Source organism: Haliotis asinina, chromosome 4 (assembly GCF_037392515.1).
Source record: "Haliotis asinina isolate JCU_RB_2024 chromosome 4, JCU_Hal_asi_v2, whole genome shotgun sequence".
Lineage (NCBI taxonomy): Eukaryota > Metazoa > Mollusca > Gastropoda > Lepetellida > Haliotidae > Haliotis > Haliotis asinina.
Window position 1 is genome coordinate 30,701,733 of NC_090283.1, and position 27,015 is coordinate 30,728,747.

The 27,015-nt window shown below is 42.4% G+C and overlaps 1 protein-coding gene across 1 annotated transcript; it reads right to left on the reverse strand.

Annotated features, from left to right (window-relative positions):
- Nucleotides 1–76: 76 nt before the first annotated feature.
- On the reverse strand, nt 77–27,002 carry LOC137281489 (splicing factor 3A subunit 1-like). The gene is made up of 18 exons (XM_067812745.1): nt 26,762–27,002; nt 21,648–21,812; nt 21,273–21,295; nt 14,507–14,634; nt 13,385–13,544; nt 13,000–13,062; nt 12,179–12,269; nt 9,851–9,922; nt 9,584–9,660; nt 8,682–8,789; nt 8,271–8,427; nt 6,479–6,753; nt 5,044–5,186; nt 4,373–4,599; nt 3,752–3,960; nt 2,025–2,126; nt 1,332–1,403; nt 77–402 (listed from the first exon to the last, which is right to left on the reverse strand). Exons 1-18 carry the CDS (start codon nt 26,874–26,876, stop codon nt 301–303), a joined length of 2,289 nt encoding a protein of 762 aa, XP_067668846.1. The 5' UTR covers nt 26,877–27,002; the 3' UTR covers nt 77–300.
- Between the last annotated feature and the right edge of the window lie 13 nt (nt 27,003–27,015).

A 27,015-nucleotide genomic window follows, 5' to 3' on the forward strand; every position in this document is an offset into this window, starting at 1 on the left:
GACACCAGGAAGGCAGGTGGTGCTGATAATTTTTGTGATGTTATTCTCGCCATGTTATTAATGAAGAAACACTAAAAACCTCTGTACATTTTATTCTCACAAACATTATTCAAGAACTCTGACTGCTAAGTACTTTTAACAGTAATCATTTCCATGCAGAAAGTATGACAATGGGCAAAAAAGGCTTCTTTAATGCAATATTCTAGCCAATTAAGTCTTGATGAGACACCTCAATAATTCATACAAGCTACAATCTCGCCCACACAGCTGCCGAGGTGAAGCAATGGATTAACTCATGAGTTATTTTTTCCTTCCTCCTCTTTCTTTCAGTGCCAGTGACACAGTAGCACCATTCAAAAAGTTGTAGAATGCCAGTGTATTGGAGTCCTTGATGAAAATTCCCTGCAAAACAAGTAGATGACATGAAATGAAAGCCAAATAACTTTTTTACTTTTCATGGCCATAAACTGTGCCCAAGAATAACCTGTTGTAAGCATCGAAGAATGAAGCACCAAAGAGGTACCTCTGTTCAGACTATGAAATATCCCCTGATCCACTGTGGCTACTAGTAACATTTTGGAGATTTACTGGTCTGACCTGCAGATGCTGTTTCATGGGGTCTTTTTTGCTAAATACAGTCGAACACCGTTGCGTCAAACTCCGATAAGTCGATACCTCAGTTGTCTCAATATAATTTCTTGGTCCCAGCAAAATCCATCATTATTTGAACACTTTTTACTCAATACGGATGTCTTGATATTTTGGATATCTCGGTATGAATTTCTTGGTCCCGACAGGTTAAACATACCCTTTTAACTTGATATTTGCACATAGAATCAATACACACCAACCGTTCTTGGACAAGTATCCTTCTGAACTGTGATAGTCTCAACATATTTACTCGCATGCTGCAGCATGAATCAAATATACCAGTAGTTAGAGCTAATTAAGCCTAATTGAGTTGTAAGTGTCACTTGTTTGTTTATCTAATTAGGATGTACTCCGAATTTCAACTTAACACTTCTGGTAAAGGATAATGGTATCGCATCAGAACAGTGAAAATCTAATCAGGGACTTATGTCATCATGTGATGATATTCGGATAGGTCAATAGATATCGAGAGCAGTGTTCAACTGTAGATCACTCATTCTCACTTATTTAGTTAACAGACACCTGCGAATCACACAGAAGTTACTGCTATGTTGTTGGTGCAGAATGACGTACCTTATGTTGTTTGTGGTTAAGGATTGAGTCACCCAAGAAGTACCTTTATGTTTGTGGTGGAGAATCAGGAACCCTAGAGCTACCTTTATGAAATATGGAAGACTCACCTCATACTGAAGCTTTTGTTTGCCAGCTGGCATTCCTAGCGATTCGTGCAGCTTGGCCTTGATCACAGACACCTGGACAGAAAACAACACACATAAACACAGATTATTATAAGGCAAAACTCTTCCACTTATTTAGGGAATAGCACAGTTCAATGAAAGAAGGGCAAAGTGGTGTTCATTTATGTCGCACAATTATTCTATCTGTTCACCCAGCAGAAAATGGAGGTAATAAGGTGTCTGCACTATCCTGGTGTGGATTTAGTATGCCATTAATGGACAAATTTTAGTAAAATCTAAATATTTTATATATTTGTATACTTATCCTGCACTACTTACTTCCTGCACCTACTGCTTACGTCTTCGAAAAACATGGCTTGCCAGACAGTGTAAACAGACGTAGACTGTAATCACTTCCTGGTCTTTCTGATTTTACTAAATTTTCAACTAATCCTGCACTTATTGCTCACGCCTTTGAAATTCTCTTAACATCGCAGCTGTAAGCAATAAGTGCAGGAAGTAAATAGTGCAGGATTAGTTAAAAGTATAATTAATTATAAATTATTGTAGTAATATAAAGTACATCAAAGTTAAAGTAATTTGAGAAAATCTCAAAACAAGTCATTTCTTTCATGGTATGGATACATGTGTATCTTAATGTAACCTGTCGAAGTCAAGTAACTTTATGTAGCTTACGGAATCTGTGAGTGGTAATGTGAAGTCCAGTTTCTGTCCCTTGAGCTTCCATTCAGGTTTGTCTGGCACATTGGGCACAGCCACCTTGATTGTAACTGGACCCTGCAAACAACAATCATGTCATGAACTAAACAAATTATATGTATACAGCATGGCAGCCATGTCCATAGTAGGTTGGAAAATGGCATGACTTCTGGTCAGTCTCCAGTTTTTGTCATGTGGTAAAGTCAAGAAGGGATCCTCATATCATCTCCACTGGTTGAAAAGAATCTGACTGTGGCTTTCTTCCTTTTTGTGATTAGGCTGAAGTTTCTGTCAGACTTGTGGAACATGTACAAAGGCTGTAGTTATCTGAGGAGCACACACCACTGTGTGAATAATGATAACAGTCCATTTATATTGTGCATTTATCCTTGCACACATAACTCCTGGTCAGCAAGTAAAGAACACTTCGTGTGGAGAATGAAACAGGTCGCCTGTCAGGCACCCAAGTTCAAATTCAGACGGACAAGCACCCAATTTTACTGCTGGGTGGATAGAGGCAGAGGTAATTGTGAATAAACTCACTGACCTAAGGTAAGACCACATGTATCGCATGGCTGAAGTCCAAGAAACTCTCAGGAGTCAAGTCATTGCTTAACTTCAACTGATTTTACATGATCTTGGCACACAGGACCACACACTGCCACTGGTGATCAGGAATTCCACTTTAATGCTCTATGACACAGAAGGACGGCATGTGCACTGTGCATAAGTATGCCATGTCCAGTCAAGTAGTTTGGTTTAAACCAAAGGGACCAAGAGAGACCATGCTTGCCTTTAATATTATCCGTATGAAAATCAATTCATTTGGTTTCATGTATGTTTGCTAAACACCAACAACAAGAGGATCTGGATTGTCATCTTCTGTGTTGTGTTTCAAGTGAGAAAGGATCTTATATTCTGTATGATAGACATATTAATATTAAGGATATCCAAGTAAGACAATGTTGTAAGTATACTATGAGTAAAGGAACCTGAACTTTGAAGTCTGGTAGAAAGGAAACCCACTGAGGAACGTTACAATGACAGTCATCTGGTGTATGCAGCATCACTTCACATTAACACCACATGCAAACCATGCATGGGAAGCGAGTCCACAACATGGGAGCCTCCTTCACGTACATGAGGTGTGTCGTGAATCTTGCCAATTTTTCACTGTAGACCATTTTTTCCACTAATTTTCTTGCATCTGTGCATGGTCAGGGTTTTCAGGGTCAAATCACACACTACTGACTGAAAATTGTAAATCTGAATTTTCATGTCATACGCCAGTCACCTAACAAGGGGGATAACTGCATGAACAGCTTTGCTTTGAATGAAATCCATGTGGTGATGCATTCTCAAAACATCCATTATTATTGTATCAACATTGATTCAATCCCACTTATCTCCACATTTCAACAATCGTACATTGAAAGAACAGTATATATGAGTGAAACAAGTCATCACCCTCAAATACTGCAAAACAACTGAAACAACAACATGAATCCACACAGACAAGACACATGCATGTATGCACACACACTACTCACCCCAAGCCATAACTTATGAACGATCCCTTATGTGAATTGTTTGACAAATAGTTGAAAAGGCATGGATCAAGGGCACATAACTCTTACTGGTCATCAAGTGCATGGAGTAAAACCAGTAAATTGAAGTTTGTTGTGTCTTCTGTAGAGGCATACCTTGTTCTTCTTGAGGAACTCCTCCTCAGGCATCAGGTTGTCTTCAGTCTTCTGCTTCTTGCTGGGGGGTTCGTCCTCAACAGGACCAGATGGTGGGGGTGGTGGCCCAGGGCGATGAGGAGGGCCTGGAGGCCCAGGCGGACCTGGGTATCCTTGTGGGGGGCCAGGATGCATGCCCATTGGTGGTCGCATGTGGGGACCTCGCATACCTGCAACACAGTAGCACCACGTGTCATCACACAAATACCTACAACAGCAGCTGAAGTTTCACACAGATACTCCTGATTTTCTCTTCAGCAGTATTTGTGTGCCATCTCTTCACATAGTGTGATAGTAGAAACTCAAGTCTCCATATGAAACAAACTATACTTGAAACACAAATCATAAGATACTGCTCAGTGAGTGACATTTGCCCTAGCCTGGTCTCATATCCCTTCACCTACAACTGTAACATAAAATCTCTAAGTTGTGGATTGTCGTCAAGCTATAGCATACCTCAAGATGAGTTAATAATCGAAAATAACTGTATTAAACTATCTAAGAGAAGCTGCACCATGTGTTCTGGTGATAGCAGAAATGGCACCATGTGTTCTGGTAACAGCAGAAGCTACATGAACTCACCCATCATCATGGGAGGTCTGTGAGGCAAGACCATCACTCCTCCTGGCGGATGCATTGGCACTTGATGGGATACACGCATCTGTTGGGGTGGAGGCCTGGCAGGGGGCTGGGGAGGCGCTGGCTGTGAACCTGGGGGTGGAGGAGCGGACTTCGGAGGAGGAGGTGGTGGTGGGGCAGCACCTGCTTTAGGCATGGCAGGTCCAATCTTCTCTTTCTCTTCATCAGGCCTGAGAAGCATCATAATGAGTGAGTGAGTTTAGTTTAACAACACACTCAGCAACGCTGCAGTATATGGCAGTGGTCTGTAAATAATTAAGTCTGGACCATTGATCCACTGATCAACAGCATGTCACCTCTTACAACAACAATAGTTGGGTTCGTGAATACCTATTCTACACCAGTTCTTCACGGGTTGATACACATTATATAGGAAACGGGTCATAAAACAAGTGGTGAAAACAAGTCCAGTATGCATGCAGCTGTCAAGTTACAGGCTTCTCTTTAAGCAGTGACTTCTGTTTAAGCAGGTACAGATAAATCAGATACTGACTAGTTTGAAAGCATGAGATGATACTGCATTAAAGTTGATATTGACAGATTCTTTCTGAACAATTCAGTTGCCACAAAGACAACAAACATCAAAGCAAATGCCAGTAGGAAGCTGTACTTACAGCAGTCCCTTGACCTTGTGTATGGTGGCAATCTGCTCCTCAATAGAGATGTTCTCCCTTGCCCTCTGTGACACTTTCTCCATGGAAGCTGTGTGGCCGTCCCACACGATCTTGGATCGCTCCTTCTTGTCTTCCTCTCCGATCTGAATAAAGCCACATAGTTGCTAAACTGCTTGACATAGGACGTTCAAACTTACCAGCAGCCCTGAAAACAACTCAATGGGCTGTGTAGATATATGTTGCACAGAACACTTTTAAGAGATAGATCAGATGCTATCCCGAGAATGATCAGACAATGTCAATGTGATCTATGCAGAAACATCTCCCAGCTTGAACATGTCACTTGACATTATTTCTAGTTGAGTGTAGTGTTAATGAATGGATTGACTGGCAAATATTATGGGACTGAAATAATTTCAGTCAGAGAATCTAGCATGGAGAACAACCTGTTTTTCTCAGTGTCTCTGTCACCAGTAGCTTGAGAGAAGTATGCCTAATGCCATACCAACAAAACAAGGTGAGGAAGGTGAACTACTGTGTAATTTGAGACACTGAAAGTACCTTGGTTTAAGGTCTGTCAGCGTTGTGAACTTGTGAACAATCATAGACCTTTTGCAGGTGATATTGATTCATCCATGATAGCATCACAGACACATGTATGAGAAAGTACCATAGTTAGAACTGAAATCTACAATGACCTAAACAGTTCAAATATTCAAGTGAACTATGCATATTTGATCAAATTGGTACTGAAGCATATAATATGGCGTGTTCATTTATAAAACAAAGCCAGATTCCATTCCCAAAAGGTTACATATACATCAGGACAAAATGCTACACAAAGTAAATATGAGAGAGAGGTCCCTGTGTTTGTTGTTTTGCCTAGATTGTAGAGTGTAGGTATATTGTTCTGTTCCAAAGTGTTAAAGTGAGGTTCTGTGAAGATCTATGACCCAAACCTCTGACCCCGCTGCAGGTATTTACTTTCAGAATAGGGAGGTGTAGAGAGCTTGCATTTAGGCAAAATGTCCGTCAGATACAGTGGGATTGACCACTAAAGCATTTGCAGGATAAGGTTAAAAGTTGAATTCAACTCTTGCCGTTTTGTTTGTTGTTTAACACTGCACACAGCAAGTGTCCAACTATGAGATGGAAGTCTTGACTAGACAATCCAGTAACTGATATCACAAGTGTCATCTATACAACTGGGATACAAACACATGCGTCAGCTAATTCAGTGGGGTCTGACCATCCAATTCTGTCACTGCTTATGTCAAGCATGAGTTGTGGAAGGCCGATTTTAACTGGTATCTAAGGTTGATCTAACTATGACGTTCCCACCTGTTTAATGAAACACACTGGTAGTGTTAACTGATAATTCAGGTATCCCAGCTGTATAGCAATTTTGTACTAAGTAACTCAATGTTGGTGTTACCTTTTTACCAATCTGTGTCTCCTCTGTGCCAACACCAAAGATATCTGTACGCCTCTCTGCGAGCTGCTTGAGGTTGGTGTCAATGGCAGAGCCAGCAGCATACACCTCCTCCTGTTCCTTCATTTCCTCCATCTGCCTCTGTTTCGCCTCCATCCACTTGGGGTTGAGCAGACCGATCCTCATGTGCTCTGGTACCTTGTGGGCAGGGATCTTCTCCCCAGTAATGGGCGACACCATGTACTGGTCAGGCCCTCCCTCTGTTGTCACAGGGCGAGCTGCAAACAACGTCTTCATTATGATCACACGTATAATTAGGCACATGCTATGTGAAAATGTTGAACTGGCTGGTGTAAAATAAACCAAGAAAAAATGTGAAGATCCGGATTAGAGTTGATCTTCAGCAACCCATGCTTGTCGTAAGAGGCGACTAATGGGATCAGATGGTCAGACTCACTGACTTTGTTAACACATTCCGTCTATCCCAAATGAATAGATTGATGATAATGCTGTTGATCACAGGATTGTTTGATCCCAATGAGATTATTTACAGACTGCCGTCAGACAGCTGTAATATTGCTGAGTGCAGAGTAAAACTAAATTCACACACTGATTAAACTCACTCATACAAATATACAAATCATGTCAGGGGAAGGCTGTATCATGGCTGCTTTAAGTTCATAAGCAATACTCAAAAATCATTCAACATAATCTCAAAAGTAACAAACATTGTCACTAAGGTGACATAATCCCCTGCCACATATTATGAAACCAAACTTAAGAAGAAATGAAAGTGAAGGTCGTAGTCTAAGACAAAGTAAAATGTGAACAAAAACATTACTCTCAAACTCGCTTGATATCTTGCACTGTAGTTGTTGAAGCACAAAAATATTTTGAAGACTCACTTAGACCTTGACCAGTGTATGAAACTCCCAAAAAACACAGTTGCTGTCTTTGAAAACTAACTGAAGGTCACCAAAATAGACTGGGCCCTGCGCCTTCCCTAGATAAAGCTTTGTGTTGAATATGAAGAAAATCCTGTGAATGGTTCTTGAGATATCTCCAAGACAAGATAAAACGCTAAAGTCCCCTTGTGACCTTGAGATGAAGGTCAAGGTCACCAAACCTATCTGAGACATTTCTTTTACTGTGATGAACCTAGATACTAAATATGAAAAGAATCCAGTCGACAGTTATTAAGATATTCCAATCGGAGCCTAATGCTTTATCCCACACTTTGCGATAAACGCACATCGGGGAATAAATATTGTTTTCTAAGAAATGGAACACAATAAACAGGCATGTCTTGGTTTCAACATGCCTGTTTCATGGATGACAATGTTTGCAAAATGTTTGTAACCATAAATCATAGGAACACACCGTCCGTAATTATTAGTTACACCTAGAAAAACCCTTTAACAATTTACAGATACGTCCCTGCATAACTTATTACTATAATTTATTTATACAGAGCCAAGTTCCAGCTAGGCTGCTCACAGTCGCTTTGTTTAACCTTGATCACTGGATTATCAATCTCAGCTCCCCTGGGATTATACAACTTCTATGAAAACTGTCAGGAATCAGAATATTTCCATGTTATTTTGATTCATGCTATTATGAAGCATGCTGTTATTTGGATGTCAATGGCAAGACATTCATTGCAACTTCAATATGATTTAAAATCACAGGTTTAAGTGTATTATCTATTGATCATTACCCTGTATGACAGAAATACAGTTCTTTCAAAAGGACAGTGTCATTAAACATGGAGTAGTATTGTCCATACAGAACCTACCCTTGGGGTTGTAGTCCTTCCTGATGATCACCTGGTCCGGTGTGGGTGGCAGTGGGGGTGCCTCTGATGGAGGGGGTGGGGGAGGTGGTGGTGGTGCAGCAGCTTTAGACTTGGGTGGTCTGTCCATCACTTCTTCATCTGAATCTTCCTCCATATCCTAAACACCAGATAAGTATGAATTACTTCATCAAACGAGGTTGGTTACATACATCATCACACAACGTGTGCCATATAAATCAAAAAGCAAGGTTGGCTTTAAAAATATTCATACCAGGATGACTACATTATGTTAGAGAAAATGTGAATTAATCGGTTCTGGTTCCTGAAGTGACTATACTTTGAACTTTGTGCTCCATTAAGAAAAGACCTGGGACTGGAGATAAAATCTATTAACCTGACAGTTTGACTCACCTGAACCTGAATGTCGTCGTTCGTCTGTCCCCCTGGGCCGTTCTTCCCTGGGCCCTGGTCCTCATCATCACCCTCCTCATCAGACTCCATCTCCATGTCATTGTCAATCTGCATCACACACACATATCATGACACCCTATACACAACAATGCACTTGCCACACCTCAATCCCCTGCATCATCATATCACATACATTAGACATTACATTACTGATAAACTCTCATTGTATCACAACACTAGATCATCATATCACTACATTGGATCTCCACACTACACTGGATTATCATATCACTACACTACATCATCATATCACAACACTAGATCATCATATCACTACAATGGATCAACATATCACTACACTAGATCATGATATCTTCTACACTGGATCGTATTATCTATACTGGATCATCACATCACTACCCTGGATCATCATATCATTGCTGGATCATGATATTTTCTAAATTTGATCATATTACCTATACTGGATACATCACCACATGGGATCATCATATCACCATATATCACCAACTTCTACATTAGTTAGAGTGAGTGAGTTTAGTTTTACGCCACACTCAGTAACACTTCAGCTATAAGGCAGCCATCTGTAAATAATCGAGTCTGAACCACACAATCTGGTGATCAACAGCATGAGCATTGATCTGTGCAATTGGAAACTGATGACAGGTGTCAACCTTGTCAGTGAGCTTGACCAACCGATCCCGTTAGTCACCTCTTACAACAAGTATAGTCGCCAGTCATGGCAAGTAAGGATAGCTGAAGGCTGTATTCTACCCCAGACCATCATGGGTCACATGAGTTAAATGGTAGAGTTGTATTACTCCTGTGTGCCACTCTCACAGTCAATTCTTCCTCACATAGCAGCATCATATTCATACACATACCTCGCCCTTTTCAAATCTCTCCTGCTGCAGTGCACGAGCACCAACTTCACTGGGATTGGTGGGTGGGGGCAGATTACCTGAAAATATCATTTGAACATGACATTCCTCACCCATGACAAACACACTGATAAAGCAGGATCTACAAGATTACAGTGCAGAGAAGAAAATATTTGAGTCTGATCATTTAGTCCTTTCTTTCCCATCAGCACTGGGATATGTTCCAGCAACCAGACCTGTCAGGCCATGTGCCTGAATGCATGTACTCACCGCCTTCATGTGGCTGAAAGTCCACTGTCTCCACAACTACAAAGTCATGCCAGTCAATCTGAGCATAGGACACTGAAACATAGAACCATGGATTATCATCTGATCAGGTATTCTCTCATTCAACACACAAGTTTTGGTGTTCTGAACTACAAAGCATGTTCCACTAGCCACTGTATCACCGAGTAACAGTATTACAGAGGCCTGTAATGGTGACTCATCACTGTCACACAAACATGATCATCCTTGATATCTCCAGGCTATAAGCTCCGTTAAGTCTCCACTATACCCTGGATGCATCTACAGGTCGGACCGATAATTTTATCACCTCCCTTTGCTGGCTCCGCATTCTCACAGTAGCCAATCAGCTAGACTGCCATTATAACTGAGCTTGCCAGTGTCAACAAAGGTAGTGGTTGCAGCTGCAAAGGTTTGTTCGCAGTGCAGCTCAGATTTGGCGGAAATCATACAGACAGGTTTACAGGTCCAAGGCTTTAAAAAAATATAAACAAAAACACCTTCTACCTCTTTCAGAGAACCTCTGCACGGTTTGTGTTGCCATGGTTAACTGGTATTTTATAAAGATATTTTATAAAGGAAATCCCTGATTGGAGATATCGAGGATGAAGTTATAGGATATTAAACGAGCTTCCCCTTTCATCTCAAGTTTATGAAATAATTATTTCACTCGGGACATAAACTTGATATGAAAGGGGAACGAGTTTTATATCCTATTTACTATCCGCATTCTAAAAAACGAAAATATCGTAAAAATAAAGCAATAATTTGCTTTCCTATATAGAACCATGTAACGCGGATTAATACATCATATTGGTGATTGGAATGTCAACCACTTCACTCCAGGAAAACGTATGCTGCGCAGAGGCAATGTAAATTCTTATACAGCGCCTTATCACAAGAAAATAAACAAACTAAGACAGAATCAAGTCAGAATCAAAATGTAATTCTTTTCAGTTGAGAATTTGTTTTCAAAAGCAATAATGTAATTCATCAAAACACTTGTGAAGTGTAAATATTTTGAACTTGACTATGTGACCTATATCTTGCCTGAACATCAGTCGGCCATCACTGTCGGGCTAGTCGTCATGTGTTCACAAAGAAGATTATAGGGAGCATTTAATTAGGAGCGTCAAACTCAAAAGCAAAGATGAATGTGAATAACAGGGAACAGTATGTCTCAAATAGTTGAGCTTAATGTTCTTCATCGGAGGACAAGTTAGTGCAAATAATTCGGCGACGCTTTGCGCAGGATGCCAGTGACGCCTTCTCATCTCAGCTTGGAATTCCCACTTGTCAAAATTCGACGTTTATGTTGAAGACTCCACCGAAAATTGGGTCTGAAAACACAGCCTACAACCTCAAACGAAGACGATTTCGAGCCCTTTGTGTTCAGATGCTGGGAAGTGCTTTTGACCTCTACATAAGAAACCACGGAAGGCATGGCAGTGACAGTATGTTTGTGTGTAAGGACGTGAATGGATGCGGTAGACAGTGGCAGTGATAGAGATACAAGAGTGCCGTCCGTCTTTGGATGTTGTATGTTACTGTGGAGTCCTGACAACATACAAACAGAAGGTATTCTATCTCTTGATGATAATATTCACAACTCTTCCAACCAAATGTCGGTCAATCAATAACTTTTACGTTCAACACCATATTTGTTTACACTCATGAGAGACCTACTAGACACATTTGTTGACTTGTTTTTATAGATTGTTTTTTTTTCCTTTTTTATTACAGAAACTTCAGTTATTATAGAATGGAAAATAATGCTGGTAACCACTCTAAATGAAATAGATTTTATCTAATTCCATAGAAGTGTTTTTGTTTTACATGCTCTCAGGTGTGAAAACTTTTGAATGAAAATCATGAATGGAATGAGTGATGAAAGTATTACCAGTAATGTCAAAGTTTATGTATTAGCCAATCAAATCACTCGAAGGTGTTATGACACATGTGTCATAACACTTTGTTATGAAACAACTTTACGAAGTACCACGTGGGTAATAGTATGAAGTAACTACTAGTGGTTTCATTACGCTAACTATAGGGTGGTAGGTAAGATGTCCATGGTAACCATCACAATGACCGAGGGAACTACCATATCTTTCATTAAACTGCCGTGATTTTCTCTTTTCATAAAACTACTGTGAGTTTTCTCCCTTTGGTCACCCCGGACTTCCGACTCTGACCTGTAGCCTTGGCAATTAAGAGTCAGCATGTGAAATTCTTCCTTCTGTTACTGTACATAATGAATGATGATGTAAAGATGGTAAATGGCAACATGAGTACAAATGTGGAAACACTGACCTCGCTCTCTTTCTACTTTCTCCTCTTCCTTCTTCTTCTCTCGGGCCTGGTACTTGGCCCACTCCACCCTGTACTTGACAGCCTCCAGCACCTGTGAACCATACAACAGTCACTGCCTGCCAATACACCATAGTCACTACCTACAAACATATGACAGTCACTACCTGCAAACATATGACAGTCACTACCTGCAAACATACACAACAGTCAGTACCTGCCAACACACACAAAAGTCCCTGCCTGCCAATATACATGACAGTCACTATCTGCCAACACACCATAGTCACTACCTGCAAACACATGGCAGTCAGTACCTGCCAACATACACAACAGTCAGTACCTGCCAACATATACAACACATCTGCCAACACACATGACACTCAGAGTCAATGACAGTCACTACCTGCCAACTCACACAACTGTCACTACCTGCAAAATACATATGACAGCCACTATCTGCCAACAGACACAACAGTCACTACCTGCCAACATACATGATAGTCACTACCTGCTGATACATATGACAGTCACTATCTGCCAAAAGGCAACACACAAGACAGTGACTACATGCCAACATACATGGCAGTCACTACTTGCCAACATACTCGACAGTCACTGCCTGCCAACACACATGACAATCACTGCCTGCCAACATACATACACGACAGTCACTACCTGCCAACATACAGGACAGTCACTACCTGAAAACATGCATGACAGTCACCACCTGCGAACTCACACAACATAGCAAACACAGACAACACAGTCTACCCAACTACTATGTGTAAGCTAGTGTTTATTTACAGGTTACATAGCCTCACCTCTTTGTAGCTCTCAGACTCGTTGGCAAGCTTTTCCTTCAAGTTTTTGGGTGGGATTAGGATCTACGAAAATGAACACACTTGCAATTTATTCAAACTCTGTCAACAAGGCTATCCTCAAAGATATTCACAACAAATAATGACAAACAGGACTATGCACATCTTTTTGTATACTGTAACTGTGGACAGATGACCCTAACAAATACTTCTTGTATGAAAACCATTACAAAGTTGATCAGAAACCATGGCATTGGCACAATCCTTGGTTATGAAAGCAACATACACAAACAATCAGACTACTAAGACCAAACCCCCCAAAACAGCACACAAATACATGTATTTGAATTTGTCAAGTCAAGGTCCATGAGCAAAGTTTCTTGACAACCTTAGTATACTGCTCCACAAGCTTAGTGAAGTAGTTGAAGAGACTGTGCTGGGGACGTAGGAAGTCAAACAGGTAGTTGCGCTGCTCTCTCTGCATCACAGTGGTGAGGAACTGTCGGCCATTCCGCGCCACAAACTGAGCTGTCAGCTTCACAACATCTCTGCAATACAAACCATGAAAACATATCTAAAACCATGAAAACATATCTTAACAGGTGCATATAGGAGCACTATGAGGGGTTCACTTAATTAGTATTGTCTGGTGTAGCAGATGGTGCAACAAGGTGAAACATGTGAAGACAACTGGTTAAAGGATACTGCCGACCAAGAACTATTTCATTTGATTCATTAAATCACCCGTGAAGGTCCCGGGGTAGAATAGGCCTTCAGCAACCCATGCTTGCCATAAAAGGCAACTATGCTTGTCGTAAGAGGTGACTAACGGAATTGGGTGGTCAGGCTCGCTGACTTGGTTGACACATGTCATCAGTTCCCAGTTGTGTAGATCCATGATCATGTTGTTGGTCAATGGCTTATCTGGTCCAGACTCGACCATTTACTGACCGGTGCCACATAGCTGGAATATTGCTGAGTGCGGTGTAAAACTAAACTCACTTACTTACTTACTGATTCATTAAATAAAAGAAAGAAATCAGAGGTTTAGTCCTCTTCCAATTTACTTCTATAGAAAGATTCCAATATGACTTACCATGTTTACTATAAACATTGGGAGAACATAATCACACCATACACTTACTGCACACGGCAGGTGTCAGAGGTTATTCAAGTCATATTCTGACTGGATAGGAAGATAGGAGATAATGCATGTTGCAATAGTTTCTTGCTGTTTGGGGATTTTACTGGGAAATATGCCTGTATTAGAAAAGAGGCAAGTGGGGTGAAATGACTTGAGTAACCTCTGTGGGAAGAGATTGAGCAGGCATAAGAAAAGCAGATTTCAATTTTGGAGGAAACTTGTAATAAACTACACCTGCCTGCTAAAAGTGTTAATGCAGATTTATGCTGATCTAAAAAAAATGACCCATACTGATATGTAAATTCTGAAAATCCACAAAAATTCTCATGTCTGACACAGTGAGAACTAGTGAAAATGGGAACTCACAGATCATAGGCTGAAATAGAAGGCGGGTCAGCCACGAACTCAAACTCAGGCGGGGGATCTTTGGGCACAAACACTTCAGCTATCTTCGGATGCTCTGGAGGGGGCTTCAACGCACTCGACAAGTTCAACTGTTTGGTTGTAAAAGTGTACAATGTCAGGTATATGGTTATTACTGATTGCCTTGAGTTACTCATTCTGCTCAGATGCATGGAAAGCTGCACTCTGGATACAAGTCACTAGCTACTTTGATTATGTCTGTAAAAGGTTTTTTCATTTTAAATTTATACAAACCTGTAGAGGTTATGAATTCTTTGAAGAATGTCCTCCTTGGGGTACATATATAGCATTAAAATGTCCATTTAAAAATGCCTATGACAGTTGTAACAATATTGAATAAATATTTTACAAAACAAAAAACTCGTTTTTGTCTTGTGAGACCACCCCTACAGGGCCCCCACCCGGGCCCCTTAACAGCCAAGAGCAGGTAACTCTCGCCGTGTACCTCATACCTCACTTTTCATGCTGAGATTGTCAGAATGTGGGGAGGCGGGTGGCCGTACCCCAAGGAGGACATTCTTCAAAGAATTCATAACCTCTACAGGTTTGTATAATTCTTTTTCAGAAGAAGTCCTCCTTGGGGTACATATATAGCATAAGACAGACTCCCAACGAACGTGAGTCGGGAGCGGCATTCTGTCTGCTGATGTGTACCCTACACACACTCTCATACACTGCCGAAGCTGCGAGAGATAGAGAAATACACTTACCCAATCACCAAGCCGCTGATGTCAATCAGGCGGGGACGTGGCAACATAGGGCCGAAAGAGCCAATCGACAATAACCCAGCAAAGGTGATGGACATATGACCACACCTCATGCCATTCACTGTAAATATTCCCCCAAACCAGCGAAGTAGTGCCGGGAATAACAGTGCAAGGGTAAATATGAGCGTATGTCGACGCTAATAGTGAAAAAACCGTCTATAGGTAGTTTCTCTTTGTGTTTTTTTTTTTTATATATATATATATATATATATATAAAAACACCACCACCAGGGGATATCCGTCACCAATATAACAAGAAATGTTTCGTGAAAACCCACCACCAGGAACATTTCATGATAAACAAAGTCGAGATCTCAGACGCCCATTCAGCTAGGGGAATCACGACTCTGCCCACTGGTGAGAACTGTATGGCCAAACCGAGCACGCTCCCGTGAATGTTTGTCCAGTTGGTAGTGACGGATAAACGTGCTCGGTCGGCTCCAAATAGCCGCAGAGCAGATCTCCTCAATGGGCAGAGCCGCGGCATAAGCCTGTGACGTAGCCACTGCCCTAACAGAATGAGCCTTTAACCCATTAGGGATAGGTAACCCTTAATGAGTATATGCCATACAAATGGCAGAGACAAGCCACCTAGATATGGTTTGCTTGTTCGCCGGCAGACCAGCTCTTCCCCCGCCATAACAACAAAACAACTGGTTATCTTTTCGGATATCAGCAGTTCGTTTGATATAAGCCCTAAGGGTCTTACGGACATCTAAGACGTGAGCACGTCGAAGAGAGGTACCGGGCGAGGGAGGCTGCATGAGCTTAGGGAGCTCGATAGGCGCTGTAACATGAAAAGCGCCTGCGATCTTAGGACGGTAAGAATCCGGCAGTCTAATACTGACCCTGTCTTTGTGAAAGACGGTCAAAGCAGGATCCGTTGACATTGCATGAATGTCACCTACCCGCCTGCCAGACGTTACCGCCACAAGAAAGGCAGCCTTCCACGTTAACAGCTGGAGAGAAAGAGACGATAGCTCGTGAAAAAGAGGACCGGACAACCAGTCAAGAACGACTGACAAGTCCCACGGGGGACTAATCCGCCGGACAGTCGGACGGATCCTATCCACACCCGCTAAAAAACGCTGAACAAGAGGGTGCTGCCCCAAGAGAGCACCGTCAACAGGAATATGGAATGCCGAAATGGCCGTGGAATAGCCCCGGATAGTAGAGGCGGCTAGGCCTGACTCTAACCGGGACTGCAAAACCGGGAACGCCCACAATACCCTGTCCGTCCAATCGAGCTGGAAAGCGTCCTGAGCGATGGCTCTCGGATCCGGTATCCGAGAACAAACACCGGAATCTGGTTCGTCCCCCCAGAGGCAAACAGATCCACCTGGAACGATCCGAACAACCGGGAGATAATCCCGAATATCTCCCGATGCAACATCCACTCGTGAGGAGCTAGGACACGTCGAGAGAGCGCGTCTGCTCGAACATTGTCCACCCCGGGGAGATACACGGGACGCACCCGAACATTGAACCGGTCGCACCACTGTAGAAAGTGCCACGCCTCCTCTAGGAGGGACGGAGAAACCGTACCGCCCTGTTTCAGGATATAGGTCATTGCCGTCTGGTTGTCCATCTCTAGACGTACCACACAGCCTCGAACCGTCTCCCGAAAGTGTTGGAACACTAGCCGGACAGCTCTCAATTCGAGCACATTGATGTGCAGGCGCGTTTCATGCCGTAACCATAGGCCCGAAACTGAATGGGCGCCCAGCACGCCACCCCACCCTGTGAGGGAAGCGTCCATCTGAATTGAAAGGGTTGGTGAGGGAGCGTCCAGGGGTAACCCCCTGGATAGATTCCCTACCACTGTCCACCACCGTAAATGAGGAAGGAGCCACTCCGGAGTGAGGAGAATCATCTCGTAACTCCTGCCGTGGGACCACATTCGCGCCAAGGCGTACTGAATGGGTCGCATCCTCAACCGCGCCCTCCAAACAACGTCCACCGTCGCTGCCATGTTGCCTAGCAACTGGAGCCAAACCCGGGCCGAAGCCGAGGGGGACTCGAGGAATTGCATAACAACTCTCTGAACTTTGGAGATCCGATCCGGCGACAGGGAGACTATGCCTCTCGCTGTGTCGAACCGTGCGCCTAAGAAGATCAGATCCTGTGTAGGAACTAGGTCTGACTTCTTGAGATTGATAATCCAGCCCAACCTGGTGAGAATACACATTATGGCGAATGTTGCGTCTCGACTCAAGTGAGCGGCAAGTGCCCGTATAAGCCAATCGTCCAGGTACGGGTGACAACACCTGCCCTGTGACCTGGCCACTTGCGCTGGGATTAACATAAGCTTGGTGAATACCCTCGGAGCCGTAGCGATGCCGAAGGGAAGCACCCGAAACTGATAGCATACCCCGTCGAAGGAGAACCGCAGGTACTTCCTGAACTCGGGATGCATCGGAACATGCAGGTACGCATCCTTGAGGTCGATGGACGTAAGCCAGTCGCCTCTTTCTACAGATGAGATCACTGACCGTAGTGTCTCCATCTTGAATGACGGTACCTGCAGCATAGTGTTCAGCCGTTTGAGATTGAGAATCGGTCTGAACCCTCCGTCCTTTTTGGTGACCAGGAAATAAGTGGAGTAAAATCCCTCTTGTTCCTGGCCCCCTGGAACCACCTCGATGGCCGCCTTGTCCAGTAAAGACTGAACCTCGGCGCGGAGAACCCCGGCTTTCTCCGGAACTACCGGCACACGAGTGCGCCGAATTCCGGAAAAGGGAGGCGGGTCTCTCTTCCATAGTGGTAAGTGGCCGTCCCTGAGTGTGGATAGGACCCAGGGGTTGGAGGTTACCTTTTCCCAATCCGACAGGAAGTGGGAAAGGCGGCCACCCACAGGAAGGCTTGGCAGAAGGCAATGAATGCCCGACGTCGGCAGTGCTCCGACTGCTTGATTCGGGTTCACTTGCAAGGGCTCCGGAGGATGACTTACTGGGAAGCCGGGGCCGACTTCCCTTTCCTCGGAAAAGGATGCTGGGGCGCCGCAGCCTTGCCCTTGCCCCTACCCTTACCCTTACCCTTCCGCGCCTGCAAGGGCTGTGCCCACTTAGCAGAGTCCTTGGCCGGAGCCGAAGGATAAGCGGAGGAAAGCACCGGGGGACGCGCACGAGAAGTGTGAGGCTGTTCTAACAAGGGTTTAGACTCCTTGAATGTAGACACAGCCTCCGCGGCCTCCCGGACTACTGATGCCGCTCCCGGGAAGAGAGTAGATCCCATCCGGAATGGCAGTGAAAGTAGCGCTTGTTGAGTGGCCGGCGAATACCGTGCCACGGACAGCCACAGTCTACGGAGGCCCATAACTGCAGACATCATCTGACACGCCGAGGACCTGATCGAGTCCCGCGCCAGATGTGACTGCACCTCCGTAAGCTGTTGAGCGAGCGTAGGGGAAACACACTCCTCCTCAACATCGCCGCCGTCAACAAGCCGACGCTGCAATACCGAAGTATATGCGGCGTGTATTGTGACTTTAAGGCATTGAGCTGCATTTCGGTACTGCTCCTCAAACGACCTATAAGCCGATTTGAGGGCAGTAACGTTAGAGGTGAACGGAGGCAGGCGGCGTCCTTGCTTAGCCGAAGCTAAGGAGCTGCCAGAGGAACCCCCAAGGGCGACCGATGCATAGATACAGTCGTCGACCACTGGAGGGTTATACAAGTCAAGATCACCCATAAGGTAACGTCGGTCTAGCTCCGGCAAATCGAAGCGTGACCGCGCTCCCGTTAAAAGAGGGTTAATCACTTCTGACAATATAGAAGGGAGGATGCGCAACCGAGAATCCACCACCTTGGCTGGGGCAAAAGCCTCACCCGGCAGTCGGAATTCCTCGGGGTCAGGTGTCGCCGAAGCAACCACGACCTGCGGCAGGACAGAAGCGATACGCTCCCGTACCTGCCTCAGCGAGGCGCCGAGCGAAAACGAAAACTCACTCGGCCCACCCCGGTCCTCCCCCTCCTCCATTATCTCCTCGGCGCGATCCCCCATGAGTGACACCTCAGATCTGTCATCTAAGGATAGCTCCGGGGGATCGGTCGAGGGAACATCCGAAAGAGAGAGAGGCCCGAGCAGAGCCGAGCGGCCCGACGCCATAGACCCGACGCCCGAGACTGAGTCTGGGTGGCGGATCGCCGGCAAAGCTCCCAACATAGGTATGGTCCAAAGACCAACACTGGCAACCTCGGAGTGGCTGGCAACCGACTCTAAAGTCGGTTCCTGCGCACCCCTAATGGAAGTCCCCACACCGGCGCCAGAGGCATGGCTGGGGAGTCCCATGGAAGCCGAAGCCGGATACACACCCGACTCCGGACGAACGCCGATCTCCTGACGGAGACCGGACATCGCGTCCGAAATCAGGGTATGCACCGACGCCATTTGCTGCTGTAACAAAGACGAAAGTAAATCAAATGTTAACGGTTGCGAGGGTTCAGTGGGAGGTGCTGCGGAGGTAGAAGCCATCGCTGGAGGTGGAGCCGAAGTACCCTTCGCTGGTTTTGCCTTATCCCCCACCGAGACTGAAGCCGAAGACGCCTTCTTAATATCTTTTTTGGCTTTTTTTTGAAGGCGGCTCCTGAGCCCAAATATCCCCCCCTGGATCAAAGATCTATAAAAGATCAAGTCTGCATGACGGGATTTTTGAGCCCTGGGGGAAAAGTCCTGACATACGGTGCATCCTTGCTCGTCGTGAGCTTCCTCCGCCAAGCAACGCAGGCACAGAATATGCTTATCCCTCGGGGGGAGTTTTGCGTTACAAGTAGCACACCCCTTGAACTGGAAAAAACCGAACCGTGCTATGACTAATAGCAAGGCCCGTTAATCCAACAAACACATAAGTATTTAACAGAAACAATAATACGCACTGGCGATATTTAACCGTTAAATAATAAGAAAGCTATTTATGAAAACATACAATAGCATATAAGGATTTCTTTACCATGGAAAAGAAAGGTAGAAAACCATACAAATATCCGGTTTGTATTTAAAACCACCTAAAAGAATAGGCAGAAGAAATAACCACCAGGTACGTGCCGCCCGCCATCTTGTCAGCCACATGGCTGAAGACCACGGTAGCCACGGAAAGTTACAACATTTCATGAATGAAAAAGAGTGAAATATGCATTCCTAATACCGCCCGTGCGTTAAAAAGGAACCATACATACGGTTTTCGTAGCTTTCTCACTCATTTCTCTTCAATTCGTAGGTTCTCTAAATATGAGAGCTTGCTGATGGACGACTGTCCTCAATGACGACAGCATGAAAAGTGAGGTATGAGGTACACGGCGAGAGTTACCTGCTCTTGGCTGTTAAGGGGCCCGGGTGGGGGCCCTGTAGGGGTGGTCTCACAAGACAAAAACGAGTTTTTTGTTTTGTAAAATATTTATTCAATATTGTTACAACTGTCGTAGGCATTTTTAAATGGACATTTTAATGCTATATATGTACCCCAAGGAGGACTTCTTCTGAAAAAGAATTATTCATTTGAATGTTGATATAAATTAAATTGTTCTTGTAATGATATGCCAGAAATATTGCCGATATGATGCAAAATATTAATTCACTCATTTTGACAACAGCAGCTTTCAACCCTTAAAATCAATGTTTTGGAGTAAAAAAAACCCACACGTTTCCGGAAAATACATAACACTGATTTAGACTAAGGGTCTCAATTTTCGGGTTCATGATTGTAAGACTAAATATTTTTACAAGAAGATATACATGTGTACATATTGCATATTTTTTTAAGATTTACACAATGCAGCTGAAAAAGGGCATAATCTTTCAACCCCTAAAATAAATGTTTTGGAGTCCAAGAAACTTGTTTTAGGCAAAGTTAAAACTCTAACTAAGACATACATCTCATGGAATTAGACAAAGCATAATTTCAGAATTTTCACATTCAAGATTTCAATGAAAATGTTACCACATACCTTAGGTGCCGCAGGTTCCTGACCTGGAAACAGAAGAACAATATAAGAAGTGTGATTAAGTCTGGAACACTGTTGATTAACTACTTCCCTGAAGGTCGCACATGCAGCTTCAACTTGTTAGCACAACTCAGTAGCAAACAGTTTTTGTAACTGAAATTCAATACAGCTGCAAGTATATCTGGTGCATCCTTACACATGATCTATATTAGTATGCGATCTCTCTTTTGCTTCAGAAATGTACTCAAAATCTTTTACCATGTCTATAAATCATATCGCCTGCCAGATCATTCCATGCAAATACATTGAGTCATGTGTTGCAAAATTCATTTCTAAGAAGTCACATACAAGTGAGAGAGAGGGCGAAGAGCTACTTACCTTTGCCCTCTTTGAACTCCTTCACCTTATACTGGTAGTATGCATGGTATGCATCATTGGGGTTGAGGAAGTTGAACTTGGGGTTGTTAACTTCATTCTGGCGAATCCGGTTCTCAAACTCAGGGCCATTTCTTGCAACAAAACTAGCTGTCTTGTCAACAATGTCTGGAATTCTTGGTTAAGAAATAAGACCAATCTGGAAGATACATGCAGTATTCCTCCTGAAGACAACAGGTCAGTGAAGGTTGGCTGACAGAAATGATCACCAAGTGTGTGGTCATGTGGGCACTTTTGGCAGGGAAATGGGACATGGCTCAAGGTGAGTGATTGTATGTTCGCATCTAGGTGATTTGAAGGGATTCAAGTTTCTACTAATCATTCAGAGGATGGGGAAATAGGCAAAAAAGCATGAGTCAGGAGAAGGAAAAACTACTTTATATTAGACACTGAGCACACACCTTACACTACAGTTTGGCATGAAATGCATGAAATGCAACACTGCCACAGTTACAGGTCATTGGTTCCCTCACTCTGCAAGCTGTCAGCGTTCTGCTGCTTATTTTGTTGACAGCTATATAGAAAGATTCATTCATACAAATGCATAAAATCGGTGATTAATTACAATGTGATTAGGTTGTCTGACAAAATATCCAATTGGAAAGTTTGAGATCGATTGGATGAAGAGTTATTTACTAAAAGCTGGGTCAACATGCATTTCATGCCTATAGGTGGGGATGCTGTGTGTAAGTGCAGAATGTCCTTCACCTCCATAAAAACAAAACTGTACTGGAATATGCTGCAACACTCTTCTTACTCATCATGACAGCTTCATCACTTCCCAAAAAGACTGATGAAAACAACTTCAGTTTCCCTCAACAAGTAAGATTTCCTTTAGGGTATGGTTTACTTCCGCAAATATTGGATGGTCTATGACCAGTTCATATCTACAATTTTCATTAGATACATACCTGCACTGGAGCATTCATTCCAATTTTAGAGCATCTGAACCTTGGACAACCTGTACCAATATTCAGATGACCCACAAACAATTTTGGATGCACAGCCAAGATAGGATGACCTGTATTGTATGGCCGAAAACAAATTGCATTAACCACTACAGACTGTATGAAAGAACAAAAGGAATGACTTCCGCTCATATTATCACCCTCACCCTAACACACCCTAACAAAAAATCAGAAACAATATCGTAAAACTTCAACGGCTAGATTGCAGTTTACCGGGCACAGCCCGGCTAGCACTGAATGCTTGTTAATCAGCTGTCACAGCTTATGGCACTATAACGAGTCTGCGCTACTGTCCAATCTTTAGGCCTTGGGGACCCCCCTCTACTATGTCTATGATCCGTAGTTCATGGGCACCAAACTTTACGATCCTCAGCCCTTGGGCAACCCCCTTTACGATCTTTAGGGTTAGGGTTAGCCGAGAGCCGCAATGCGGTCCTATACAGTCAAGACATGACCCTGCATCGCGGCCGAGAACACTACCTTTATAAATCCTTTTCAGATTCTAGCGGCCGATTACCCCTCGTATTTTCTTGAGATTTTTAAAATATACTTCCCGTGGATTTTTGACTGAAAAGTCGATACCGATCTACTCCCAGATAATTTCCCTACACATACATGTAACTGTCATGTTTTTATGTTCATACGTTTATATATTAATAGGCATGTTACCCATAAACTTTGTGTTTCAACGATAGCGAGTTGACATGTTGACATGCTATGCGCATGCGCCAAATTTCTATAGTCTGCATCGGAAGATGTTCTTCATTAGTGGTATGCAAAACTCACTCTCGTCTCCTGTTTCACGCGCTCGTACTTAAATTGCAATCACTCTTATGTATAACGTATTTATCTGTTTTTGTGCCATGATTTATAGGTTTTTTTTGCAGAGAGGATTCCATTCACATCCAAACGTAAAAGATATTTAGGTGGGATCAAGCACATTTATTTTTGTACAATATAGTGCTCAGGACACTTAAAGGGGCAGGATCTTGTCGTTTTCACTGATTTTTCACTTCGACACATGTCCAAGAATTTCAAACATTCTCCAAATTTACATTCTTGTATTGTTAACAAAATCCAAGCAGACGTAAGTGTAAGTGTATGAATGTTATTAGTAGTATTCGTTTTTACACTTATAAATAATATTTTGCCGGATATGTTTGAACATAATCTGTGTGTGAATTTGATCGTGTTTGTGTAGATGTATTATTTGTTGCAAGGTAATTTGAATTCAGACGTCATTACATTTTTCTTTTAATCATAAAAAATGAGGGTTTTCTATTGTGCATTTTGTTTAGTACTGGAATAATTTTCTATCCAGTTTATAAGGTAGTGCACCCGTAAAGATCCGGGATAGATTTGATTTTCAGCATCACATGTCTGTCGCAAGAGGCGACTAACAGAATCGGATGGTCAGGCTCGCTGACTTTGTCCACACACATCATCGTATTCCATTTGCGATGTTCACGCTGTTGATCACTGGATTGTCTGGTCCAAGCTCTATTATTTACATATCGGCGCCATATGGCTGGAATATTGCTGAGTGCAGCTTAAATCTGAACTCACTCACTCAGCTATACTTGGTTGTGCTTTTACATGTGTAGGTTTAAATAAAATATGAATGATATTTTCTGTTTCAGCTTTGCAGAAAGAATACAGATAAACTACAATTTTAAATTTGAACGTCTTTAGCTGTTGTCAGCATCCTAATTTCTGTGAATAACACGGTGTTGAAATCATCTTAGCTTTGTCTTCGTTGCTGTTACTTACTGACGTTGTCAAATTATCTTTCGATATTTATGTATCAGTATCATTTTGACATTTTCATTAACTAATCTTTGTCTATTTTCCCCCTTTAAACATCATCCTCTAAGCAACAGCATAAATTAATCTGCATCCTCCCCCTGTAGTATGAAGTTCTGAGGTTACATGTATATGGATTTAATGCTTTCCCCAATATACAATCAAATGATACAGATTCAGTTTCCACATCATACGATTTTTTATGGATTTGATAATGTGTTTTCCAAGAAAACTACTTGAAAGGAGATATTAGTACAACAGATTGGTACAATGTTTCACTGTAGGAAAGTTATTAGTATTTCTTATTAACAGACATATTCATTAGAAATTATCCTGGTTATGAAATTTATATTACATACATGTTATATGACGTATATATTATTATGGACAAAGGCGTTTAATGACTCTAGGTGTGCGTTCATTAATAACTTTTAATGATATACTCGCTTTTTTTTTGTTTTTGTTTTTGTTTGTTTTGGGGTTTTTTATAATATACACGGCGTAATCACTGTAAATTGCCAAAGACATAACATTAAGTTGGTTATTAAACTTTACTTCTGCAAAAACTGTACCAAAAATTAAAAAGCAAAAAGAAAAAAAAAAGACCCAACAACACAAAACCGCGTAATTTACGTTTAGACATTGAAACACATGGTAAATTATTCCGTTGTTTATCTGTCAGGACATTCAAATGGTGATTGATTGATAACTACACTGGCAATATTTCAGCCAAATGGTGACTAAAACAATTCATTTATTAAACCCGTGGAAACGATTTGAACTTGTCAAACAAAAATCAAGCTTCAGGTAATCTCAGATTTATGGTGGGATATGTCATCTTCTAATGAGTGACTTAAGTTTTAACATCACATCGGCAATATTGCAGCCATATCGTGAAGAGAACATATGTGATATAAAAAAGAAATATAAACGCATATTATGAAGAACCTGTCGACAAAAGGAGAGTAAAACCACTAGACTATCACAGTTAGTATTTAAAACTAGTGCGTCTTCTAAGCGTCTTCTACTGACTCATAAAAGCAGATCAAGTTATATTATAGAAAGGACAGGAATATAACTAGCTTATCACTGATAGAGAATCAAATTAAAATAAAGAAAAGAAATTAAGAAGGACTGGGGATATGCGCCAACTAAAGGTAGATCACCAGGTATCTCGGTGACTTACAGTAATCTGTCTACCTGCATGGACCCTATCTGGATTTACATGATCTTTTGTACCGCTGTTGATAGTAGTCAAATTTAGCCATATTTGGAAACCACAAAAATGACATGTTTAAAAAATCTGGTAAGTTTGCATTTACTTAAGTTCGTGAGACTACATCAACATCCTTTGAGGACAGAGCCGCAAACAATCTCAGTTGCTAATTTAAACTACCGATTACAAAAAAAAAAAAATACATCTAACAACAACACCCCTCTCTGCAAAGAAAAGCTATAAATCATTGCACAAAAACAGATAAATACGTTATACATAAGAGTGATTGCAATTTAAGTACGAGCGCGTGAAACAGGAGACGAGAGTGAGTTTTGCATACCACTAATGAAGAACATCTTCCGATGCAGACTATAGAAATTTGACGCATGCGCATAGCATGTCAACATGTCAGCTCGCTATCGTTGAAACACAAAGTTTATGGGTAACATGCCTATTAATATATAAACGTATGAACATAAAAACATGACAGTTACATGTATGTGTAGGGAAATTATCTGGGAGTAGATCGGTATCGACTTTTCAGTCAAAAATCCACGGGAAGTATATTTAAAAAATCTCAAGAAAATATGAGGGGTAATTGGCCGCTAGAATCTGAATAGGATTAATGAAGGTGGTGTTCTCGGCCGCGATGCAGGGTCATGTCTTGACTGTATAGGACCGCATCATGGCTCTCGTCTAGGTTAGGGTTAGTGCACCTGGTAAAGTGCAAGACTCACGCTTCAACTACATTCCTGAGGTTTAAATCGAAGTCATTAAACTTTTTGGAAAAGGCTAAAACTGATGAAACTGATGATGCCAAATTTGGCTGCGTAGAAGACGTTTGAATATGAGTCCGCAATTCCTTTATGTAAAATTGTGTATAAGATATCTACACATTCTTTGGGGATCTTCATCGCCGTGGGCGCGATCACAGGCCAAAATCGCTGGCTTTTTGGGTTTTTTTGCATTATATCTCAATAATGGCACATTGTGCCAACGTGATGTGTGGTTATCCTCGTCCCGTGTTTAGCCTTAGGTTGAAACTAAAATGAAAGAATAAATAAGGATACTTCTCACTTCTGGAGGAGGGTAAATAATGCCAATGACAGGTTTACTGACACTCTGTTGTTGGCCTTGGGTTTCGCCATCTTCAACAGGAGGTCTCTGAACCTCGGCTGTTGGCATGTTGTGTTTTGGGCTCTCTGTATGGGTAAATGTTTGTATTCACTATCTTCGTCGTTCAATTTTCGTTTCAATATGGCGTGCCTTTAGTGAAGGGAGACAATTCTGCACAGTCCATATGTATAATGCAACAACTATTTAT

Excerpts from the sequence above, each read along its gene's own strand:
- LOC137281489 (XM_067812745.1), bottom strand. The coding sequence starts at position 26,876 with ATGCCAACAGCCGAGGTTCAGAGACCTCCTGTTGAAGATGGCGAAACC. Across the intron at positions 9,923-12,178 it reads GAAAGTAGAAAGAGAGCGAG|TGTCCTATGCTCAGATTGAC; the intron begins GTCAGTGTTTCC and ends TCTATGTTTCAG. Across the intron at positions 8,428-8,681 it reads ACGACGACATTCAGGTTCAG|GATATGGAGGAAGATTCAGA; the intron begins GTGAGTCAAACT and ends TCTGGTGTTTAG.